Here is an 11,156-nt window from a genome sequence, read left to right on the forward strand (position 1 = left end):
TTAAAACCTTAATATTGGAAACCTTGATGAAGAGAAGCAGGCTAATCAAGGGGAACAAGTTGTATCTCAGAATCCTATAAAAGATATGATTAAAGATAAGGAAAATAAGGTTCATGTAGTAAAGACGGAGAACGCCTTTAAGCTAGTATGGGATGAGTTGGTATGTTAGCAGACATGTGAGGAACTCGATGTATCTAATGAAGTGCAAATTCTTAGGAAAATCCATCATGCGTTGAAATCCAGGTTGGGGACAAAGACAGATCAAGATGATAAAGTGGTTTAAATGGTCACAGACAATGAAGAGAGGTTAGAGAACCCAAAAACCCAAGTAAAAGTGCATAATCATCTGATTTGTGGTAATCCCAATGCCCCAAGCAGATCACAAGAGCCAAAGCCCCATAACCCAAAATACAGCAGGCCAAAAACAAGTTTGAACAAGAATAAACTAGATAGTTCCCATCATGGAGTAGGAAGAAATATTACAGGTTGACAGTTGCAGGGTCTTGCTCAACCTACAACTCCCCTTATAAGCCAATCCACTAGTGATCCATGGATTATGGCTGGCGACTTCAATGATATCAGATGTCCTAATGAAAAGAAGGGTGGTATGCTACTTGACATAGCCAAATGCAGCAGGTTTTCTGGTTTTTTGGAGGGTTGTCTAGTAGATGATTTAAGGTACACAGGTCCTAAATACACTTGGCAAGGTCCCAAATGGAATAATCTTGATAGAGTTTTAAAAAAACTCGATCGAGCATGCGACAATCTGAACTGGAGAATGGCATTTGAGGACACTGAAGTTCGGGTCCTTCCAAGGATCCAGTCTAATCATAGCCCTTTGTTGGTAACAATGAATTCGCATAGCACTCGTTGACAAATGAGACCTTTTAGATTTGTTGCATCTTGGTTGGATCATCCGGAATTTGGGAATCTGATAAGGGACAAATGGAATAATAGGGAGGATATTAATGTCATGTTAAACCAGTTGGTGCCTCACCTTCATAAGTGGTATAAAGAAGTGTGTGGAGATATTTTTAAAAGGAAGACTAATCTATCTATGGAGATAGTGAAAGTCCAGGCTCTAAGATTAAACGAGGACAATCAGAGACTTCAAGAGTTGGAGAGAAATTTGCAGAAGAATTTAGAGATGACCCTTGACCATTGACCAGGAAGAGATGCTTTGGTTCCAAAAATTTAAACATAGCTAGATTGTAGATGGAGATAAGAACACAACATTCTATCATTTAAAAACGGTGATACAAAGGAGTTCGAATAAAGTCTCAACACTTAGAAATGATGTTAATCAGTGGGTAGAGGAACCAACTGAGCTCAAAAATCTGGTTTGTAATTTCTACAAATGTTTATTTAGAGAAGAAAATAATAACTGAAGATGGCTAGCTTCCCCCAACAACTGGGCTGAGATACCTACTGCTTTAACTGATAACACGATAAAGGTTCCAAGCATCTATGAGATCTATTGGTGCCTTTAAAGCTCCTGGAGATGATGGTTTCCTTGCTATTTTCTTCCACCTTTATTTGCATATGGTGAAGAATCAAGTTTGTAGTGCCATTAACAAAATTAGAACAACCCAGAGCTTGTGGCAGACATCAATTCCACTCTTTTAGTCTTAATCCCAAAGATGAAAGACCCTGAGTTTGTCTCCCATTTTAGACCTCTCTCATTATGTTCTGTCATATATAAGTTGTTGACTAAACTTATTGTTCAAAAGCTCAAACCGGTGATGGAATGTATTATTTCACCTTTCCAAGTCAGTTTTGTCCTGAATAGGCAGATCCAAGATAACATTATTATTGTTCTGATTCACTCTACGCATAAGATGAGGGGCAACAAACCATTCATGGCTATCAAAATTGACTTAGTCAAGGCGTATGACAGAATTAGTTAGGAACTTTTTAGGAGAACATCGAAAGAAATTCCTTTACCAGAACATACTGTAAAGATCATCATGAGTTGCATCCAATCCTCAAAAATTAATGTGCTCTGGAATGGTGAAAAAATAGTTGATTTCTTGCCATCTAGGGGGAGTCACCAGGGTGATCCACTGTCACCTTATTTGTTTGTCATTGCTTTGGAGAAGCTGACCCATATAATAAATACTACAATTAATGGAGGTTTGTGGAAACCCATACAGGTGGGTAAAGGGACCCCAAATTTCTTACCTTGCCTTTGCAGATGATCTGATGATTTTTATTGAGGCTAGTGAAGATCAACTTGAATTCTTGATGAGATGTCATAGCATTTTTGAAGAAGCGTCTGGGGAGAAGCTTAGTGTGGAAAAAATGTGTGTTTTCTTTTCAAATAATACAAATGCGGATTTGTGTGGTAAAATTATTTAGAGTAGTGGTTTCAAACATGTTGAAAATGTGGGGCGTTACCTGGGATCAATGATGCAACATGGGAAGGTATCAAGGGACCTTTATACTTGAATTTGTTGAACCATAAGTTTCCAAGCTTATATATTTAAAGTTTTGATGATTATAAAGCACCAATAAGCTCAACATGGATGCTCAAATTAGAAAGTAATGCAATAATGCATGGTGCCTCGCTGACGCCCGTTTTCGTGAAGGAAAACTTAATCCGAAATTTTGCAAAGGATGTGGAAAAGGCTGCAAACAAATGTATAAATCTGGCTTCTGACAGAAGAATCATAGTAGCGGACATATCTTGGCAGTTTCCCAATTCGGGTGCTGTCAAGGTTAATACGGATAGGGTTGCATGTGGTAACCCTAGTCCAGCTGCTTGTGGGGGAGTCATTTATGATGAGTGCGGTAAGTGGCTTGGTGGCTTGGTGGCTTTGCGTATAAATTAGGGAGATGTTCTTCATTCGAAGCATAATTATGGGGTGTCCTTAGGGAGTTGGAGATAGCTTGGAATGCTGGGTACCGTAACATCATTATTGAAAATGATTCAACAAGTGTGCCCACTGTTCTCACTAGAAATGGTGCAGCAGTCCGTGAGAATCATTTGATTTCTCATATACAGACATGGATCGATAAAATCTGGTCTGTGACTTTCAGGCATACTTTGAGGGAAAGTAACTCGTGTGTAGACTGGTTAGCGAATTTTATATTAGACTATGAGGGGCAGGAAAACTATCTTATTTGGCATGAACCTCCTACTAGCATCCAGTTTCTGTTGCTTGCTGATCTTTCAGCTGTTGGGAGACCTCGTGCTTTGAGTTGCAATAACTAAGTTTCTTTTTGTGTTCTTTCTTTGTTTTGTGGCTTAGGCCTTTTGTTTACCAAAAAAAAAAGGTGTAAGTTCCACTGAAAAAAATTTAAAGACAAAAAAAAAATGTGGATCCCACCTTTATGTCTATTTTTTTTTGGATAAACCACAGGTATCCTTCACGGGAGGCAATCTTGTTTGGCACGGGTCTAGGATTAAGGCTTTAAAGCCCTTCCAATAATGGAACTGAGAAAGGATCCAACATATGCTCTCTCCCCATCTATCCAGCTTCCATGCGCCAACTGAGCTATTATTATTTAAAGTGACACATATTTTTCCCATATTTAAATGGGTATATCATTATTTTGGTGTAAGTTATTTTTATAATTTTAGTCGTTGATTATCCGAGGACTCTAACTTTTTTTTTTATGTTAATCATTGAACATAAGTCGATTAATAATGATTAGTGAATTTAAGATTTCTTATTTCTGGTACTGGTATAAGAATAATATATATCATATTTAAAATATTATTCCCAATATATTTGTTTAGTTTTTTAAATCTTAAAATTATAATTTAGGTAAAAATTAGAAAAATATCATTTTTTTCCTCAAATTAGTTTACAACAAGTTAAACCTAATATGTTTTATTTTTTGAGTTTTCTCAAGTTATCCCTTAGCCAACAGTTGAAGACTAATTTTTTTGAGGCGTGGAGATCACCGAAGTGAGTTTTTCCTTTACCAATAAAGCATTTTCTATACACAGGGTCAGTGATTAAACCCCTGTCAATATGCTTAAAGGACTTAATTATCTTTTTTTTTTTTGGAAATTGATCATAATTACCTCTTTGAGGCGAAACAGAACCCCCCGGTATCCCCACAGGTTCGACTCTTTGAGCCGCTTATGGGACTAATCCAGAGTTCGGGTGCGAGTCCAAGAATTACGGTACTTATGTCCCTCCCTGGATGGTGTTGGTGGGATTCGAACCGAGGTCCTCTTCCACCACTCAGTCCCCATGCTACCAACTGAGCCACCACACTTGAGTAGGGACTTAATTATCTACTTACTGTGTCGGGCTTTGTTAATAAACCTAATATGTTATTAAACTACGAAGAACTTATTATTATTAAGAGTAAGTTATATTTATAAAAAATTTATTTATCAATTATACTATATATTTTTGAGAATATATTCCTAACTGAATTTATTTATGAAAATACATAATTAAATTTGTAAGAATTTATAAATAAAAAATATTATATTTATAAAATTTTCTTATTATTAATGTGTCGTTAAAAAAAACAAAAAACTTTATTGGCGTGGTTACAGCTTTTTCTGCATATACAAACTTGCCTTACTTTTTGGCTCTATTATAGTGCAGGCACTTCTTCTGCGCCATCAAATCTCACCTGTCCTTTTGCTTCGTCCTCATGTTATTCCTTGAGGCTTGAGCCTTGAAGTGTCACTTTAATTTATTAAAATATAAAGAGATATTCTCCTTACCTTATTTTGATATCTATTTTATTTACTTATTTTATATATTGTTAATGGGAAAAGTATTTATTATTTTAAATGATATAAAATTATGTTATTTTAAAAGAGAAATAGATATAAAATGAGTTCGCTTTTTCTGCAGTTATTGCAGATAAATTATCTACAGTAAGCTCAATACGACGTCGCTTTGGGAAAAAAATCATGATATTTTTGTAATTTTAATTTATTTCAAGATTATAATAGTCTTTATATTTAAATTTTTTAAGATTTCAATACCAAAATGATGTCATTGTGATAATAAATGCAGATAACTTATCACATTAACAGCAGAAATATTTTTCCTATATAAAATAATATTTTTTTTATTTAAAATCTAAATTAAAAAAACTACTCACTTTCTTCCCATGATTTTCATTTTTTGTGTCTATCTCTTTTCTAAAATGACATAACTTATGTTATTTAAAATAACAAATATCAAACACCAAACCCTTTGTTAAATGAGATTTTAATTAATTTTTTCTCTCTCTATTCTAAATATTTTAATCCAATAATATTAAAGATAAGTAAATATAAAGAAAAGTAAACATAATATTTTATCTCAAAAATAAAATATTATAAAAAATATATACTTTATTTAATTATTAAAAGAGATTATTACTTTTTATATTATAGAAAATAATTTTATCTCGAACACATACATAAAAGTGTATAGAAACCATAGGAAACCTATTTGAGATAATATAAAAAAATAATAATAATATAAATCTCATATTTTTTATATGGGTTTTATAAGAGTTATGTTGTAGGAAAAGTGATTGTGTAATGTTATAGAGATTTGTTTTGCGTACCTTAATTTTTTATTTTTTTCTTGAAAAAGTGCGGGCCCCACAAAATATTGTGTGTGTAGGAAACTTTTTTGTATCATGTAACATGATAGATGCAAACCCCTTTTATATATATATATATATATATAAATTAAAATTAATTTATAATATGAGAAAATTAATCCCTTATTAAAATGGGTTTTATAAGAGTTATGTTGTAGGAAAAGTGATTGTGTAATGTTATAGAGATTCGTTTTGAGTGCCTTAATTTTTTATTTATTTTTTTGTTTTAAAAAGTGTGGGCCCCACAAAATGTTGTGAGTGTAGAAAAATTTGTTGGGTTATGTTAAAGGATAAAACGAAAACCCTATTAAAATAGTATAAAACATTTATTCTGGTTTTAAACATTTCAAGAGCCTTGTCTTCTCTCTGTGTTCCCTTCATCCTTTGTACTACCCTTTTTTGGTCATCTTTTCTGGTCCCTGTAATCATCCACACCCTCACTGTTTCTCCTTTCATCTCTTCTCTTATCCAACCCTTCTTTACTTTCCACTTCCTTAAATACTTTTTTTTTGTTCTGGGTACAAGGTGGTTCCTTTTACACTGATCATCAACCCCGTTTTGTTTATTCTCTTTGTTGCTTTCTGGGTTTTTCCCATAACTCTTAAATACTTTTGTTTCATCAGTGACTCAAAATTTTCCACAGGTTAAAAAATCAACATGCAAACGCCATTATTGCTCTAGCACCAAGCAGAATCCTCATTCATTGTTCTTTGTTCTTTTTATCGCCGGACTCATAGGATACGTTCTTTTTTGGATGTCTTGTGTTTCTTTCGCTTTTCAGAATTCTGGGTTCTGATAGGGATAAGCTATGATGGTTTTTGTTCCCGAGATTCACGTGCGTGTCATTATTTTGGCGTGTTCTGAATCGGTCTCTGTCTTGGGCTGAAGATTCTTTCTCTTCTTTTTCTTAATCTTTTTTCCTTAATGCAATTGCAATGACATGATGCTAAGAACATTGAAGGTATAGCAATAAATTCGGATCAAAATTCAATCTTTTTCACATTACAATTGCATAAGTAATCCGGGGTGAGCTGATTTTTTTTTATTTTTTTTTGTAACTTTCTGGAATGTGGAAATGTAGATATTCATCAATGGTGTGGAACTCTCCATTGGAAGTTTGTTGCTTTTCTCGTTGTTCCTTCTGCAACACTAAGTCAGATTGTGGGGGGCCTTCAAAATTGGATCTTGGACTGCTTCTCATGAGCATGGTTCTTCTACACTATTGTTGATCCCTTGTAAGTGATGCTATTGTCTGAGTTCTTAAATTAAACAAAATTGTTGCTTTGCATGGAAGAGTGAATCTTAAATGGAAGTGTTGTCAAAGTTCTTGGGTGGTACTATGAATTCAATAACTAGCAAATGTATGGTTTTGCTTGTTGCTGTTTTGATCCTTAGAGCACTATTGCTTCCTTCCCTCCCTGGCTTTGATGGGATTGAATGGAGCAACCTTGTATATATCCACAACAATCCTCCATTGATAAGTTCTGACTTTGAAATTCGGCAAGATAAGTTTTTGGTGGTTCCTCAGATTGTGTGGGGACTAAACAACCAGAAAATTGCATTTGCAAGGTCTTGTCTTACTGCTAGAATGCTGAATCGAACCCTGTTGATGCCTAGCCTTAGTGCCTCACTGTTTTATAAAGAAATTGACCTCCTGCAACCCATTTCCTTTGACAAGGTATTCCAATTTGAAAAGTTTAATGCACTTTGCAATGGTTTTGTCCGGTTGGGTCACTACTCTGATGTCTTGAATAAAACACAAGTGCTTGAAATGCAGAAAGGAAGTGGAAGGAGGTGGACAGTGGAGAGAGATTTATCACAATTGCAGGAGCATAGTAGGGGCTCTTTTGATGACTATGAGGTAATCCGGATTGTAGGGAAAAATCCATTCTTGTGGCACGATCATTGGCCTGTGAAGGACTATGCAAAGGTTTTTGAGTGCTTGGATTTGATAGATGATATTGCTAAAGATGCAGATAAAGTTGTGTCTAGGATTAGAACAGTTGGAAGAGAGGTAATAGACAACAATGAATCAGTGGAACTGGAAAACAGTATCACCTCTGCTAGGTCTTCATTTCAGCCTCTTCCATATGTTGCTGTGCACATGAGGATAGAAATTGATTGGATGATTCACTGCAAAAAGTTAGAGCAGAGATTAAACACAAATCAAATCTGCAGTAGCAAGAAAGAGATAATGGAAAGAGTTAGGAACATCATTGGTTTGAAGACTCCAGTTGTTGTTTATCTTGCAGTGGCTGATAAACTCCTTAACAGTACTTCCATACCGGAAGATTGGGAAGAAGGCTTTCTTACTTTTGATAAGAAGAAACTTGGGGTTGATGGAATTTATAACAAATATCCATATTTAATTCAGTCTGCAATTGACTACGAAGTGTGTTTACGGGCTGATATCTTTGTGGGAAACAGTTTCTCTACATTTTCAAGTCTTATAGTTCTTGAAAGAACACAGAAGATGATCAGAATGAATGTCACCAGCATATGTGGAACTGAGGTAAGATGGCCTTCTTATGCTTACAATATACCAGGAGAATCAAATGGCCCAATGAGATGGATTACCAATATGTCCGAATCAAGTCTTAAAGCTATCAGCTATGGCACCAATCACATCTCTTGTTGACAGTCCTATATTTAATTCCTGCTGCAAATCTAAATTTTAGATTAGATTAAGAGCCCCTTTCTCTTGTTTGAACATTTTCACTTCTGGGGTTTGATTAGCACACTTCAAAAAAAAAAAAAAATGTAGAGAATACAATAATGGCATATAGCTGTTTACACTGAGGTAGGGCTTCTCGTTATGTAAATTTAACCTATTATTTTGAATGAGTTTTTTCAGATGTTGCATTGATTGTCTGATTGGTGAAAAACAAAGTCCCTTCAAAAGGGTAAGTTTTGGTTTCCGTTTATATTTCTGTTATAATTTGGGTGGTGTTACTGTTGTTTGAATGGGTTCACATGTGAGGATTGAAAAAGGTTGAGAGAATACGTCTACCTCTGTCTGCTGGTGGTGTCTATTTGTTGTACATTTGGGGGAATACACATAGTGGACCCTCTTTTATTTTCTTTACTTATGAAGTTCAATTTCATAATGTTGTTTTGGAACACTGCAGTGGAAAATTCCATGTTTAGAAATGATTGCCTGTAGAAGGGTCTATTGTATTTGCATACTCTTGTACCCTCTCAGCCATGCTTCAGTTTCAAGTGAGTACAATCATTTATCTGATGAATAACGCTTTAGGAAAAGCCACTTCTTCCTGGTCTAGCCAAAAGTAATGAATGACAAGGGGCCCCCATCACAGACTAGGAGTGGGACTTTGAAAGGTCATCTGCACTTAGTGTTAAGAGGGTTTTTAGGTTCAAAATGTCTCCTCTACATGACAATTTTAAGTCTGTCACTTCTTTAAAATTAAATATTTTTGTTAAGAGGTCATTGTATCTTTCTTATTCTGCATGTGAATGGTAGGGATTATGGGTCTGATGTTAAAATAGTTTACTCCTTTAAATGCTGGGCTTAAAAACAGATGAATTTATTTGATGCATTGTTATAAGGAGAGGCTCTTGTGTGTGTGTGTGTGTATAATTAAAAAAACAGAGATAAGTATGACATTTCTTTTTTTAGCTGTTTTACATTATTGCATGCATTTTTGTACAGTTTATTACCTATTGTTTCTTCTCTCAGTTTATTTATTATTTTCCTGTTGAAGATGAGGTGTAGTTGCAAAAGGTAGGATAATAATGAATAGATCTTAGTGTTACTGTATCATTGAAGATTCAGTGCTACACGTAGACAAAAAATATCATGTCATCTGATCAACTGTCATTTAAATTTTTCTTTTCAAATGATATGATATTTTTTGTCCACGTGTCACAAAATGAACGATAGCAGCACTGAAATTTTGATGCTATGGTAGCTATAAAGATTTATTTGGATAATAATAGTTGCCTTTATAATACAGTGGGGTCACCTTGGCCCAGGAACCAGGCATACAATGATTTGTAGCATGACTCTCTTATCACATGCTAGGAATTCATCAATAATATGCTGAATATCCCCGGAGTTCTCGGAAAAGAGTAAGCTGTAAACCCAATATGAAGAGCATGTCCATGAAAATATGCTGATACCTTCACTTTGTTTCCCTTTTTCTTCCTCTTTTTGAGGAGCATGTGACTTACAAGGGATATGTGTGTCATGAAAAAGAAAAACCAACCTTATCAATTAAAAGTTTGACATGTGGATTGAATAAGTTTTATAATTTTTATATTTTTGGTCTTAGGAGAGATAAAGGTTTATGTGAAATGTTTCTCGTATGCACAAGTTTTATGCACTAACTTCACGTAAGATGAAGTGTTAAACATCTAGAAGAGAAATGAAAAACTACTTACCTAAGGTGGATTCTATATTTTCCCATATAATCCTAAACCCTAAAATGTATGTCTTTATAAATAACACAGCATAAGGTTTATATGTTAATTTTTGCAACTACAACGTTTTTGTGGACTCTTATTGTAATTAATGTACTAAGGCAACAAGGGGATAAGAATGAGTTGGCTGATACAAAATTAAATGTCTCGTCAAATAATTTTTAAGATAAAATTTAAACTATAACATGTATTAATTTTGATCTGGATATTAATATGAGGCCCACATAAAAGAGGCTAACATTCAAAGTCTTCAATCATTAAGCAAAGTTTTGGTCAACAAAGGCTGCTCCCTCTTCTCTATCTCCCAAACCTATCTCAGCACACTCCTCAATATTAAATACCACATCTCAACAAGCTACTGAATACTTCATCTCCAAGTATACTTCAACACCAAGACATCTTTGCAAATGTTATCTCTCAGTCACCCACAAAAACCAATGAAAAGAGATGTATACCTTTACCATGAAGAAATGCATCTCCCAAGCTGGTCATCTCTTTACTATAAATACATATGTGTTAACCCAAGGTGCATATACACAATAAAAACCTGCTTAAACAAAATCTGACTTGAGCGTTGGAGTGTCTTATAAGTACATCCCCCCCCCCCCCCCCCCCCACTTTGTTCCATTGAAGACCCATATGTTAAAACTACTCCAACTGCAAGCTGCTTCAACTCAAGGCGGTTCCAGACCAATTGTGTAGAGGAAGATCACATGGTCAGTCTAATTGTAAAAATGGTTCTAATCAAATTTCAAAGCAACCAAGAATCTCCTTAAGTATAAAGTAAAAATACATTTCACCTTTTTGGCTTCAAATATGATAAATTGAGAGAAAAACAAAATTCGAAGTTAGAAGATGCAAGGGGTAGAATAATAAGAAAAATATAAAGGGGTATTGCCGTACATATGTTTCTTGTAGAAATAAAAGTCTGATCAATCAATTATATAATAGTCATTTGATTAAGTCTTACAAATTACGGATCTTACATATTGCATAGGGACTTATATATCCCTCAAAAAAAATTAATTTAAGTCTTCCAATTATTATAAAAACAAGTGTGAACACAATAAAGGGTGTGAAAGAAGAAGTGTCGTGATGAATAGAACAGAACAAAGTGATGACCTTATAAACTTTATCTCTCCAGT

The 11,156-nt window shown here is 34.5% G+C and overlaps 2 protein-coding genes across 2 annotated transcripts; both read left to right on the plus strand.

Annotated features, from left to right (window-relative positions):
* Nucleotides 1-1,329: 1,329 nt before the first annotated feature.
* LOC133310064 (O-fucosyltransferase 23-like) lies at nucleotides 1,330-8,370 on the plus strand. The gene is made up of 2 exons (XM_061510952.1): nucleotides 1,330-1,340; nucleotides 6,928-8,370. The coding sequence occupies exon 2, from the start codon at nucleotides 6,935-6,937 to the stop codon at nucleotides 8,207-8,209; it is 1,275 nt and encodes a 424-aa protein (XP_061366936.1). The 5' UTR covers nucleotides 1,330-1,340; nucleotides 6,928-6,934; the 3' UTR covers nucleotides 8,210-8,370.
* Nucleotides 2,553-3,214, plus strand: LOC133310048 (uncharacterized). Its single transcript, XM_061510926.1, has 2 exons — nucleotides 2,553-2,790; nucleotides 2,889-3,214. The coding sequence occupies exons 1-2, from the start codon at nucleotides 2,553-2,555 to the stop codon at nucleotides 3,212-3,214; spliced, it is 564 nt and encodes a 187-aa protein (XP_061366910.1).
* Nucleotides 8,371-11,156: the final 2,786 nt, after the last annotated feature.

The sequence above is a fragment of the Gastrolobium bilobum genome, unplaced genomic scaffold (genome assembly GCF_033153095.1).
Source record: "Gastrolobium bilobum isolate Gb01-03AN ecotype WA unplaced genomic scaffold, APGP_CSIRO_Gbil_v1 utg44884, whole genome shotgun sequence".
Taxonomy (NCBI): Eukaryota; Viridiplantae; Streptophyta; class Magnoliopsida; order Fabales; family Fabaceae; genus Gastrolobium; species Gastrolobium bilobum.